At 42.8% G+C, this 14530-nt stretch overlaps 1 protein-coding gene and 1 long non-coding RNA gene across 5 annotated transcripts; one reads left to right on the forward strand and one right to left on the reverse strand.

Moving 5' to 3' along the window:
• On the forward strand, positions 1-1033 carry LOC112168482. The gene is made up of 2 exons (XR_002924253.2): positions 1-357; positions 500-1033. It is a non-coding gene; the product is annotated as an uncharacterized LOC112168482 (long non-coding RNA).
• A 2364-nt stretch (positions 1034-3397) lies between these two features.
• On the reverse strand, positions 3398-6861 carry LOC112168479 (UPF0481 protein At3g47200). Of its 4 annotated transcripts, none has more exons than XM_024305600.2 (3): positions 6232-6861; positions 5541-5613; positions 3398-5105 (listed from the first exon to the last, which is right to left on the reverse strand). In XM_024305600.2, the coding sequence occupies exon 3, from the start codon at positions 5067-5069 to the stop codon at positions 3717-3719; it is 1353 nt and encodes a 450-aa protein (XP_024161368.1). In that variant the 5' UTR covers positions 5070-5105; positions 5541-5613; positions 6232-6861; the 3' UTR covers positions 3398-3716. The 4 variants fall into 4 exon arrangements, with proteins under 4 accessions (XP_024161368.1, XP_024161365.1, XP_024161367.1 ...); XM_024305597.2 differs by having other exon boundaries at positions 6021-6861; XM_024305599.2 differs by having other exon boundaries at positions 3398-5102; positions 6232-6859.
• Between the last annotated feature and the right edge of the window lie 7669 nt (positions 6862-14530).

Below are 14530 nucleotides of genomic sequence, written 5' to 3' on the forward strand. Positions count from 1 at the left end.
GGTATGTGGTGTCTGGGATGGTGGTCTGAAAAATGAGTGTGAAAGGGTGTTGGGGTTGCTGGTAAATCTGATGCCAAGACGGAAGGGAAAGTTTCTAGAGAGAGAGGGTCCTCCTTCTCTCTATAAATTTTCTCAAATCAGCCATCATTTTGAGAGTCTCACCATTACCTCCGTTTCCACCACCACCACCACCACCACCACCTTTTACCTCCATCTCCACTTCATCCACCCAGCCCTTTTCTTGACCAGATCTGCCCTTTTCCTTCATTTTCCTCCTCTTTCTCTTCCCTCTACTCCCTTCAAGATCTCCATCTACCCATCACCTGCTGCTGCTATCATGAGCGTTACCATGACTGGGTGAGCTCTCACTCTCATAAACCCCATCACCTCTCCACCTCTTCACTCCATCATCACAACCCAAATCCTATATCTCATAAACTTTTCATCAATTTTTTAGCACAGATTTTCCTCCTCATTTGTTATTGTTCTTGTTTGACAGGTATGACAAATTTGGCTTTCAGATCTGCTCCATGCTCCACCACCTCTAAACAAACTTTCACCCGTTCGCGAATTTTTGTTATATCAACAGAGGGTGTCCAGATTACCTCGGTAATCACTCCCTCTTCGGTTACTTGGTTTATATTTGGCGTTCTTGAACCCGGCGTGTGTCACAACTGGTGGAGAAGGTGGTATGATCTGATGCTGCGACGGCGAATTCACGTCAAGCAACAACTGGAATATTGCGGCAGGAAGACTTTGTAGCTGATGAAGATGTGGTGGCTGCTAGAAATGTTAGGGTTTCTTTCTTTTATCTTTGGGCTTCTGACTTGTAATTTGGCCACACCCACTATGGGTTTTATTTTGTTTATGCTGGGCCTAAGTGCCTCTATTGCTGGGCCTATGTGCCTGTTGTTGCTGGGGTCTATGTGCCTCTTTTTGCTGGGGTTTTTGTATCTCTTGTATTTGGATGTACCATTTGGGCCTATGTGCCTCTTGTTCCATAAATGATCACTCAACTATAACTCATTCGACACTTTGGTCACTGAAGTTTCAAATATATCACTTTGGTCACTCAACTATTACACTGTCAATCACTTAAGTCATCCAAAGAGTATTTTTTATAATTTTTTTTAATGAAAAAATTAACAAAGTGACTTGAGTGATTGACAGTGTAATAGTTGAGTGACCAAAGTGATATATTTGAAACTTCAGTGACCAAAGTGTCGAATGAGTCATAGTTGAGTGACCATTTGTGAAATTTTTCCCATCTAATACATATCTTTCATTGACAAAAAAAAAAAAAAAAAAGGGTTGTTGGGGTTGCATGAAGTGCGCCCTGAAGATTTGAGTGTGGTAGTGGACCTCTGGGTCGAAAGGAAGTATTATTATTGGGCCGGGTCAGGTGTTGGTGTTGAGTAAAAGTGGCAAAGGCTTGAGATGGGGATTGGGTGATTCTTCAGGTAAAATTTGGTCGGCTCTGACTCTAATTGAGGTTGGAAATGCATCATAATCTGGTGGGAGACCATGGAGAGTGAGTCACGAGGCTCGCATCGGCAAAGGGCTTCATCAGCATGAGTAAGAGCATCAGAGATCTCTTTTAATTTTTGGGTGTATGCCTGCATACTCGTTACCTTTCTAGAGGGTTTGAAGATGACGACGGCGCTGTAAGACAAGAGAGCAAGTTGTGGCTGCAAGTCGTCGCTCAAGGGTCACCCATAGAGAGTGAGCCGTCGTTGTGCCCATCTGGAATGGAAGAACAGCACCAGAGAGGGTAGCAGTCAGCCATATTCGACGGTCTCGCTTCAACCACTGTATGTGTAGGATTAATTTCTATTGAATCTGATAGAAAATGGGAAGGCAAGGTTCTGTGCCATTAGTAAGGCCAAACATATTGTATTGCTGTAGGATGGGAATGAGAAGAGATATCCATAGCACATAATTGCTGGTGTCAGTTTGATAGGCACAAGAGAGGAAATCTGTTGAGGAGTAACAGTTGGATTAAGAAGTTGGGCAGTGACCTCAGGGGAATCTTGAAAAACTGGTCGTGGGGTGTTGTTCACGTCTGGAGGCGTATTTGGTAGAGTTGGCTGTGAATTTGTTGCATCAACAATATTGATGGTGAAGGAATGAAAGATGGGTGTACTGGTGTGAGAAAGAAAGTGTGTTGAGTATTGCAAAAAGAAGAAGAGGTAAGGTGTTTAAGAAGAGAAAAAGGGGAATATTGAGCTTGAAGTAGAAATAAAAAAATTGAGGATTGGAGTAGAATAAAGATTAATGGGTGAATGAACCTGACCGCAAAAACTGAGAATCAGGCCGTTAGGCATTGGCTCTTGATACCATGATAGAAATGCATAAATAAACAGAGTAAAAGGATGATTAAATGACTAAAATTTGTTTGAGAACTTTGTGTTTCATTCAATGCTTGAACTTTACAATCTGGTGTCTATTTAAGTATTTATACAAGCTAGCTAGAGTGCCTTGTGAAGATTGTAATGATCATATTGCTATTTATCTGTGTAATGATCAAATCGCAAGTAACAGCTCCTCTCTGCCCTAATAACTGTGGATCAACAAACAAACCAAAGCAGTACTCTTCGCTCTGAGAGAGATCCAAAAGCGTTTTGGGGGAAAATCAAATATTGAGAAGGATCGGTTTACTGTTTTGGGGCTCTGATGAAACGCATATGGTGTAGAAGGGTCGGTTCATTGTTTTGGGGCTCTGATGATGTTGAGACGCATATAGTGAGATATTTTCTGTTTTAGAGGATTGATGTCTATCTCTTTGGGGGGCAAATCCGGAAAATTACTGTATTACTATTCATTCAACAGTGACAGAAACATTTTACTTATTATATATGTATAATTAGTACTATGGCAACACACAGGTCTCTGCTACATCTGTTGCACCATGGAAATGTGTCTCTTGGCTTTGTTTTGCAGAGTTGTATTTGTCTTTGAGCTCCATTTCAGTTGTGCAGGGAATCCTAATCCTGAGCTTGTCTTATTGAGCATGTTTCGGTTTTAATTGTTTGTGACACTTTAGCAGCTGACTGGTTTGGTAATTCATCTTCTACTCTGTTCAGGTCAGTGATGATGTGTGAGTTATGCTGTTAACAATCTCAACCTTATCTCCATTGCTGATCCAATTTCCAGTTTGGCTGCTACCTTTACTCTCTCTGTTGGTTCTTCTTGCTCCGGACATACGTGTTACTGAGGAATTGGGATTTTTCAATTCCGCGATAACACGGCAGGTTGATTATCTCTCCACAGAAGGAGAAGAAGAAACTTGGAAGACCTTAAGGGTCCAAGAATAAGAGAAACTCCGTGCTGAAGCAGTGGATGAGAAGCTGCGCTGGATTTTCTTTGCAAATTGACTACACATAACATTTTTTTTTGGGAAAAGATAATTTTATTACTTGAGATAAAAGATTACAACCATGGAATGATTCACCATAGCCTCAGATCCTCCAAACAACGAAGACTGAAGTTTATTCATATCCCTAAAAACAGTAACGGTTACAGGCATAACGCGAACGATAACTGACATGAGCCAAGGAGGCCCGGTTACACATAACACAACTAGTTGACACATATGACCACGCTTTATTTCCAAGAGAAGCAAATACAAATATTGGTCACCAGATTGAAACACTTTCAAAAGAAACAACGGTGAGAACTTATGTGATCACATGCAGGAAACAATTCATAATAGAAGCCTATTGTGATTGCGGTTTGTGGTAAGACGCAATGGAAATTATGGTTTGAATTAAGGTCAAAAATGTCACGAAGAAGACGCCAACACTAAGATTCACAAAATCTAATGGATTCTTGAAATAATCGTTGATTAATATCGCCCTCCATACGTTCCACCTAACTGCAGTAAATCGATTCACATTCTCATAGAGTGTGGTGTACGGGGAACTGCATATTTGGAGGTCAGCGCGCAGACTGATCAAGGAGGCTATACCCTCCTCGCTTGAGAAGCCTTGTATAATTCCTCGATTCAGGAGAATCTGTGCATCTCTCTCTTCCCTAATGAGGTCACCTAACAACGAAACATAAGAGGTGATTACACCTGTAATTGGTGCACACTGTTCATATGCGATGAGGTTTCTAAGGAAGGATACTTCGTACTTCTGAACTCGTATGGGCGGAATTTTCAGAATCCCATTGCAGAAAACTATGTTGAGCATGCTATTACGAGGCCCATGCGCAAACCTTACTCCAGCATTGAAAAGTCTTTCAGCAGAGGGAATTGAGTTCGAACTCAAGTCCTTAAACTCAGACATTTTGGTTTCAAATGAGTCAAGAAAGCAATTTCTGAAGAAGTCCAGTACATGTTTATTTTCAATTTCTCCATTGGCTTGTGGAGACAATCCAAATGTGTAGCCCTTGAAGTACTCGAGAATAAGGTCATGAAGATGGTGTTTACCTGTTTCCCACGTAAGCTCAAATAAACGGCTGAGAACTTTCCAAGGAAGCTGGTTCGAGAGTAGAATTAAGTCATTTATAAGAGCCGTGCGCATCCATGACCTACAGAACACAGGATCATTCTCCTCTTTGGGCACCTCTCCTGAAAACTTTCGAAACAGCTCAATGATAAAGCAAGCATCAACCACCATCATTTCCACAAACTTATCACTACTCGCTTCAATCTCTCCATCATAGCAATCACCACAATCTACTTCCATACTCCGGATTTCTCTGACAAAGTTCTCCAAGGTGGTCTCTGGAGTCGGCTTTCGAACAAGGAGAGAACGCAGATATCGCAGTTTGATTTTTTCCATGGCTTGCAGGTTCACTTTTTCATGGTGAAATGGCCCAATTGAAACCAGATCCGGAGTACCGAAATCCTTATTTTCAACCTGACTTCGCAGCACACTAGGGATCTTAAATATGCAACTAGGAACTGGTAATGGAGACAGCAGGCTCAACTTATCTCTAATCTGGGATGCCAATAATTTGTCCCCCATGCTATTTCCACTCGGAGTTTGCTTATTCACATTGACATATCCTCCTCCATCTCGGATTTCAATCAACACGTGATCATTTACGCTACTCTCCGTCATCCCTCCTTCCAACTAAGTAGGTTATTGAGAGACCTGCTTTCAATAAGGAACAAAAGAAATTGCATTTTAAATTCCGGGTTTTTTGTTTTTAAGTAGTCACAACCATAAACCGACCTTTAAACACTTCAATTTTTCTATAAATCCAACTGTTCCTATATGCCGGTCATAATCGCAGTTGTGATGTTCATGAAGTCACAATTGTGGAGTCATGCAGTCATATTGTAAATGTTTGACAACATCAGTGCAATCAATAACAACTATATACTTACATATAGTAACTCATACCAATTACATAATTAAGCATCATTAAAATTTTCATATATGCCAGTTAAAAAGAAGAAGAAGAAGAAAGGGTATCGGCCGTAAGATTGCTACCCTCTTTATCCAATCAGCTTTCATTGGAGATTTGCACAATGAATACATGGTAAGTGTCAGAGGTGCATGGATAAAGATCGAGGAGAAGCAACTTACAATAATAGTTGATGTGGTACTGTCCTTGCATTCTCTTGCTTGTATCTCAAACGTTATATATCTCGATCGATACCTGAGAATGTAGAATTATAACTCAGATAGATAATTTTCACTCAACAGACATGAAGAAGGTTGATTTCAGACGGATGAGTTTCAATCGCTTTTGTCAATAAAAAGAGACATCCCTAAAGCGACTGGAAATTAAATTTATATCTAAAATTTCTGGATAGAAGAGACTACTTTTATCGATCGATCAAAGTTTTAAGGCCCGTTTGGAAACAAAATTTGGATTTAGATTTAAATTGAAATATATGTATTTAAAATTTAATTGTTTGGAGTAAAAGAGATATGTTTGGATTTGAAATTAAAGATTTAGATTTCGTAATATTATAACACAGCATCCAACTTATCTAAAAAAAAAAACACACACGGCATCCAACTCGGCATCCATGGAAGAAGAGCTTCACCAAGCAGCCCTACCTCTTTGTCCTCAACAACCCATCTCAATCCGACACGCCCTTACACGTCGCCGCGATTCTCGGCCACTCCGCCTTCGCCGCCTAGTTACTCACTCAGTGTTGAAATCTCTCTCTCTCACACCAACAATCACTCTCTTAACATATATTGAAGTAGAGAAGAAAGATGTAGATGAGAACTTTAGAAAGAAAATGAGATGAACAGAGAGCAGAACCTGTAGCTCTTTTAGTTTTCTATTCTGATCTGAAACGATTACACAGATGCTTAATTAGGCTTATATCCCAAGACTTGAAGTGCTGCTGGAACAAACTAAATCACACACAGCCACCGAACACTTAACATAAGGTTAAAGAATACTCTGACCAGTTGACTTAATGAGGAAGACTTTAGTTCTAGCACTCAGAGCCCCGAACTCGCAGTAGGCTCAACCTCCAAGTCTCCTCATCGCTCCACCTGGCCACAACAAAAGGGTGAGTAGAGATCGTGAAAAGTCTGGTGCTGGTCAGCGCTGATCTGGGCTTGGTCTGGGATCGGATGGGTTGACTCCTCTGCATCTGGGGTGATCAAGGGCCGGTTTGGGGTGGTGGCCGAGTTGGGCCCAGTTAGACCGGAGTCGGCTCGGGTGTTGACAAGAGAGAGAGAGAGTGTCGTATCCAGGATCTGAATAGGGGTTGAGCTGGATTTAAGTGCATACAAATTTTGCAAGCTCGTAATTTTTTTTTCTTTTGAGGTTTGAAACCTAGTGGGAGGCTCATCCTCACGCCTTTAATATTATCATTCAAAACAAAACTCACTTCTGTCTCAATTCTATCATTACCACACTCTTCTACTGGACTAGATGGACAAGAGTTTAAAAGGACATCATTCATAGAATTCTCAGTCACATTTCTACTCGGACTCCGACTCCGACTCCTAATCTCATTCCCACTACCACTAGATGGAGTATCACTTGTAAACCATGAAAGAAAATTTTTATACCACTTGAGTTTTCGATGATCCGTCATTGTATTCAATACCTATAATAATATATATGTATCATTATTAAAATTATATATATATATATATATATATATATATATATATATATATATATATAGAAACCAAAAACCAAAAACCAAAAACCAACATCAAGATTCAAGCATCAGGTTATAACTTATAACCAAAACAAAAACAACAAAAAACAAAAACTAAGCAACTGAAGCAACTGAAAGCAACCACATATAATATTGCATATTTCAAACATCTATATTTAATATTGCAAGCTTCCAATAGCCACCGCAAAGCAACTAATATACCAATTATCATTTATCAATAGCCCATCCGCCATCCCTATCACATATTTCAAACATCCACTATCCACTGATCCACAGATATACTGGAACATCCATCGGCCACCTCATGACCTCAAAGCAATTAAGCAAAGAATTAGAAAGAGAGAACTCATAGGAATGACAGGATTTGGAAAGATTTCAGACTTCTGCCATTCAATGATCTCTTACGAAGTTCCGGTCTTCCGAATACTTCATTTGAAGCCTCTGAAATTCAAAGCTCACAGTCAATTGCAATTTGCAAGCAAAACCCATCAATGGGGCTTGGGAGAGATGAAATTAGAACTTAGAACTACCTTTATGTGGGTGATCTGGAGCTAATCGGGTTGGAGCCTTGGAGGAACTGAGGAAGAGGAACTTACAAACTGATGAACTCGGTCGGAGGAGTTGAGGATTAGGAACTGAGGTCTGAGGAAGTCAAAAAGAGGAGCTATCGGCTACTCTCTGGTAAGGAACTAAAGGAAGTCAGGATTAATAATTTAATATGATGTGTATATATTAATATATATATATATATATATATATAATTTTTTTTTAAGTGGGCTACTATCAGTACTATGGGCAATACCTATACTTGGGGCTTTTTCTCCTTGATTCTCCCTTGGTCTATAGCCCAACCAGCCCTTTGACTGGTTATGCCCCTGGAGAGAGAGAGAGAGAGAGAGAGAGAGAGAGAGAGAGAGAGAGAGAGAGAGAGAGAGAGAGAGAGAGAGAGAGAGAGAGAGAGAGAGAGAGAGAGAGAGAGAGAGAGAGAGAGAGTGAGGATCTGTGTTTTTTTTTTTCAAAAAGTCGAAGACGTGATGATTTGAAACAAGGACCTAGCAAAAGTGGTGAATGCCCACACACCTTCGCTTCAACCTGAATTCTATGGATCTTCTTTCTGAATGCATGAGATGGATTGTCGGAGATGTTATTCTATTTTATTCTGGCAATTTAACTGGGTTATTCCCTTCCCTTTATAGGAATAAGCAGGATAGGGTTCTTCCATTTCCTTTATACTTTTTATTCTTGCTGAATTCTATGGATCTTCTTTGTGAATGCATGAGATGGATTGTTGGAGATGATATTCTATTTTATTCAGGCAGTTTAACTGGGTTATTCCCTTTCCTTTATACTTATTTTTTTTCTGAGCAAGATAGGGTTCTTCCCTTTCCTTGATAGGAATAAGCGAGTGTCTTGCTTGCAGACATATATACATACATATTCCTCGGCTCTTTGTTATATTTCTATACAAAAATCTTATTTATTCGATAAAAAAAAGTAAAAAACAAGCACATTGGTTTTTGACAGAACCCGCTCTGGATTTCAAATAACTCTACTGAAAATTAACTTCTAAAAATGAACTACTCATAACCTATAAAAATAGTTTAACACTTCTCAGATCAACAACCACCCTTAACTCCTGGAGCCTACCTACTACCCAAAATTCTCAATCAAACTCCACAACTGGATATAATACAATATAAATCTGAATCATCTCAAATTACAATTACACCAGAGTTTGGTAATTAGAGCAATCTAATACTTTATCAAGATATACAAGATATAAAAGTAGGATACATAAATCCTATAAGGCGGAAGCACTGACAACTATGTCTCGACTCCAAGGACGCCTGACCTCTACAAGACTAGTCTGCAAACTAGGGATTTGAAACCAAATGGCCTAGAGAAAAGTATTTCAAAAATACGTTAGAGTGAGTGGACAAAAATAATTATGTTAAATAAACGAACTTAATGTAAAAGTAAATGGGAATTGGTCCACTCATTTTATTTGATAGTCCCTTTATATAGGGAGAGAATTACAACGAAAATATCAATTATAATAATGACGGTAAATGCTGATTGAATTGTAATCACTAATTCATTAATCCCCTCTTCGTCAGTTACTTTGACGAACTGACGAAGGCACATAATGTGTTTTTCCTTTAACACTCCCCATTGAGCCAAGTTAAAGACGAAATGGTGCAAGAATTGTTGCCTCACTAAAAACCTTGCCAAGTAACAATAAAAACCCTGTGGGAGAAAAAATACATCTTGGTCGAAGGAAAAGAGTACAACGCACCTGTTACATTTGATGATGACATGTGTGTTAGACTCCCCCTGACATCGACACCTCACCCTGATCCTTACATTAGTCAAGGGAGCTTGGAAAATCTTCGCATTCCTATGTTTTTCACATGTTTCTCAAATATGGCCTTAGGCAATGATTTGGTAAACAAATCTGCCAAATTCTCCTCAGACCTTACTTGATTCATGTAGATACCTCTCACTATGTATGGAGGATTTGCTACATCACCAAGCATAAGTAACGCCCTCTTTAGGACACCCACAAGCCATGGTGAGGCCCAACTGAGACATGCATCCCGTAGCCTTATGTTCAAGCTACGCTACGGTATCCGGAAGTAGCAAATACGTCGCCGGGAAGCCACCTTCCCGGCCTTGCCAAGTTGCCCTCACAACATAGTTTTTCTATACTAGAATAGTGGTATTTGAGTCCCACATCGAAAACCATGTAAAGGAGATGGCTTCCTTCACCTATAAAAGGAATGCCTCCTGCCCCTTAAACACCATCTCATTCCATTCCATACCATCCCATTACATCTCATGTAATCCTCTTGGGCCGCAAGGCCCAACACACATAGTTAAGCTTTCAAGTGGACGTAGTCTCCCGCTAAGGCTGGAGATGAACCACTATACTTCTTGTGTCTTCTCTCTCTCTCTCTCACGTTAATTAGACCCCTCGGTCACAAACATTCATATTGGCGCCTTATGTGGGAAACCAGCACAAAGGCTTTGTCACTTATCATGAACTTTGACCCGTAGGCGTCGACTCAACGCTTGGTCAATGCCCATCAGAAAAAGTCAACGCCAGCGGCGTCCAAAAAAAAAAATTATATATTATCGTGATTGGCGATGACATTTTCCGCTAGCGAGAGTCCGCGGCGACATTTTCCTCCAGTGAGGCTAGCGTGTCTGGCGGCGACATCTTCCGCTAGAGTGTCCAGCGGTGACATCTTCCGCTAGCATGTCCAGCGGCGACATCTTTCGGTAGCTAGTCCGCGAAGACATTTTCTGCTAGCGAGTCCGCGACAACATATTCCTCCAGTGAGGCTAGCGAGTCCGACGGCGACATCTTCCGCTAGCGAGTCCGTGACGACATCTTCCTCTAGTAAGAGGCCGCGGTGACATTTTCCTCCAGTGAGGCTAGCGTGACCGGCGACGACATTTTTCGCTAGCGAGTCTACGGCGACATATTCCTCCGGCGGGGCTAGCGAGTCGGCGGCGACATATTCCTCCAGTGAGGCTAGCGAGTCCGACGACGACATCTTCCGCTAGCGAGTCCGCGGCGAGATATTTCTCCAGCGAGGCTAGTGTGTCCGGCGGCCACATCTTCCTCTAGCGAGTCCGCGGTGACATTTTCCTCTAGCGAGAGTCCGCGGCGACATTTTCCTCCAGTGAGGCTAACATGACCGGCGACGACATTTTCTGCTAGTGAGAGTCCGAGGCGACATTTTCCTCTAGTGAGGCTAGCGTGTTCGGCAGCGACATCTTCAGCTAGCGAGTCCGCGGCGACATTTTCCACTAGCGAGTCCGCGGCGACATATTCCTCCGGTGAGGCTGGCAAGTCTGCGGTGATATATTCCTCCAGTGAGGCTAGCGAGTCCGGCGGCGACATCTTGCGCTAGCGAGTCCGCGGCGACATATTCCTCCAGCGAGGCTAGCGTGTCCGCGGCCACATCTTCCACTAGCGAGTCCGTGGCGACATTTTCCTCCAGTGAGGCTAGCGAGTCCGGCGGAGACATCTTCTGCTAGCGAGTCCGCAGCGACATTTTCCGCTAGCGAGAGGCTGCGGCGATATTTTCCTCCAGTGAGGCTAGCGTGACCGGCGACGACATTTTCTGCTAGTGAGAGTCCGCGGAGACATTTTCCTCCAGTGAGGCTAGCGTGTCCGACCGCGACATCTTCCGCTAGCGAGTCCGCGGCGACATTTTCCACTATCGAGTCCGCGGCGACATTTTCTTCTAGCGAGTCCGGGGCGACATATTCCTCCAGTGAGGTTACCGAGTCCGGCGGTGACATCTTCCGCTAACGAGTCCTCGGCGACATATTCCTCCAGCGAGGCTAGCGTGTCCGCGGCCACATCTTCCACTAGCGAGTTCGTGGCGACATTTTCTACTAGCGAGAGTCCGCGGCGACATTTTCCTCCAGTGAGGCTAGCGAGTCCGGCGGAGACATCTTCCGCTAGCGAGTCCGTAGCGACATTTTCTGCTAGCGAGATTCCGCGGCGACATTTTCCTCCAGTGAGGCTAGCGTGACCGACGACGACATTTTCTAGTAGTGAGAGTCCGCGGCGACATTTTCCTCCAGTGAGGCTAGCGTGACCGACGACGACATTTTCTGGTAGTGAGAGTCCGCGGCGACATTTTCCTCCAGTGAGGCTAGCGTGTCCGATGACGACATCTTCCGCTAGCGAGTCCGCGGCGACATTTTCTACTAGCGAGTCCGCGGTGACATATTCCTCCAGTGAGGCTAGCGAGTCCGCGGCTACATGTTCTTCTAGCGTGTCCGGGGCGACATATTCCTCCAGTGAGGCTACCGAGTCCGGCGGTGACATCTTCCGCTAACGAGTCCTCGGTGACATATTCCTCCAGCGAGGCTAGCGTGTCCGACAGCCACATCTTCAACTATCGAGTCCATGGCGACATTTTCCTCCAGTGAGGCTAGCGAGTCCGGCGGCGACATATTCCTCCAGCGAGGCTAGCGTGTCCGGCGGCCACATCTTCCACTAGCGAGAGTCCGCGGCGACATTTTCTACTAGCGAGAGTCCGCGGTGACATTTTCCTCCAGTGAGGCTAGCGAGTCCGGCGGAGACATCTTCCGCTAGCGAGTCTGTAATACCCCGAAAATTCAATTTAATTTCCGATGACATTTTGGAAATGATTTCATGATCATGGGCACGAGTACGAAGCTTGAAGGAGTTGTGGAATTAGTTCGAATGATTTTATTTTTGAAAACGAACGTTATTTAGGGGGTCTCAAAAAGTGACTTTTTATATGTTCAAAATTTAGGAAAACTTCCTTCATGGAAGTTGTAGAACTCGTCGATACGATCTCGTGCATATATGGAACCCAATATTCGGAGTTCGTATGAATAAGTTACGAATATTTGAAATTTAGGAAATTTCTATAAATATAAAAAAAAAAATCAGAATTGATTGGAAGGACAAAAAAATTCTTTTTTTACGATTTGGTCCCCAGCAGCTCCGCTCTCTCTCGCTCGAAACCCTCACTATGCTTGCCGACCTGTCGACCCGACCCGACCCAATCTCCCTCCTCCGGCCTCCACCGCACGGGCCCGGCCCTCCCTGCACTCGGCCCGAGCCTCCCAGTCGCCTGGTGGTGTCGTCTTGCCCCGCCGCTGCCCCCAGACCAGGATCGAAGGAGCCCAGCCAAGAGGAATCGGACCCGGCCGGAAAACCAATTTTCCGGCTTTTCATGGGCTGATCCTCCCCATTTTCGTGATGTACTCTTCCCCCTGATCATCCTCATATCCTCCTTGCACGATGATTTTGAGTGTGGAGTGAAAGATCAAGAGTTGAAGTTTTCGACATCCCTGATTCAATATGAAATTAGATATCTTGTGCCATTTCAGAATCGACATATGCATTATGTCAAAAATAGTTGGTAGACTTGCCATTAGGCCTGGGACTTAGAACCGGAAAACAGGCGGATCCGCACCGAACCGCACCGAAAAACCCAATTCGGTTTGGTTTTACAACATATGCGTTTACATGTTTTTCGGTTCGGTTCTTGGTGATCCCTTCTCGGTTCGGTTCTGGTGCTTCTATTTAAAACTCACTTGGAACCGAAATACAAATGTCATAGTATAAGTGGATAATAGGGCCGAGCTTATTCCAGTAAAATACACCTCTTCTCATGTGATCAGAACCAACTTAAGGATATGCGATCAGCAATTCTATTCTCCATCTCATATCCATATCCTTTCAATCAAAACCTAACATCTCAGTTTCTCTCTCTCAAACCCGCCGCTTCAAACATGAAGCCCTAATTTCATTGATCAAAACCTAACATCTCAGTCGAAAGTGAAAACCCAACATCTCAGTTGAAACATGAAGCCCCAATTTCATTGATCAAAACCCAGATGAGGGTCTCGCTTCTCTCAGAGTCTTGAACCCAGAAACTGGTAAGCTCATTGTACTCTCCATCTCTCATAGATCTGCAATCGATCTGCAATTTCACTTTTTCAATTAACACAGGATGATTATCATGAACTCCTCTTCAATTATCACAGGATCTGTAATCGATCTGCTGTTCCAGTGATTTCTTCCCATTTTCGACTGACAAATCTCCATAGTCTAGCGACACAACCTGTGATTTATTCCCGTGAGCTCCTCTGAAGTGAAATTGCAGTATGGTTTAATTTGTATGGAGGCTTTGAGCTTATTTGTGGTATGGTTTAATTTGTATGGAGGCTTTGAGCTTATTTGTGGTTTGGTTTAATTTGTATGCAGGCCGACATGGATTCAATAATGGCTGTTGATATTGTCCCTGTAAATGGAAGTGGAAGTGGAACTGGAAGTGAAGAATCAGGCGGGTCTCCTAAGAATGCAAAGGAAAGTGCCTATTCCTAAATCGAAGAAGACAAAATCTGCTGCAATGAAAAGGAAGAGGAAAAGTAGAGCTGTTGTGACAAGAGAGAGGTCCCAGGTCTGGCAGCATTTCACCAAGGAAGATCATCCTATCATCGAGACCATTGATGGAAAGGAAACTGTTGTCGGGAATACGAAGAGGGCACAGTGTAAGTATTGCCCTACTCATCTTGCTTGTCATTCTACTAATAATGGTACTAGCAGCCTTAGAAAACACATTGAGCAAGTTTGCACTGGATACCTGGGTAGAATAGATTTAAGTGGTCAGACTCATCTGAACTTCGATGGGTCTGATGATGTTGTTTTAAAATGGAGTCAAGATAACTGTGTCATAGCTGCAACTGAAATGATTGTAATTGATGAACTCCCATTTAGTGCCATTGAAAGACCGGGATTTAGAAGGTTTTGTAAGGTAGCAGTCCCTAACTTCACCATTCCCTGTAGGAAAACCATAATGAAAACCTTTTTGGGAATGTATGATGCAAAGAAAGCAGAACTGAAGAAGAAGCTAAACA

This window comes from Rosa chinensis, chromosome 5, assembly GCF_002994745.2.
Source record: "Rosa chinensis cultivar Old Blush chromosome 5, RchiOBHm-V2, whole genome shotgun sequence".
Lineage (NCBI taxonomy): Eukaryota > Viridiplantae > Streptophyta > Magnoliopsida > Rosales > Rosaceae > Rosa > Rosa chinensis.

Coding starts and splice junctions, on each gene's coding strand:
- LOC112168479 (XM_024305600.2), bottom strand. CDS start 5,069: ATGACGGAGAGTAGCGTAAATGATCACGTGTTGATTGAAATCCGAGAT.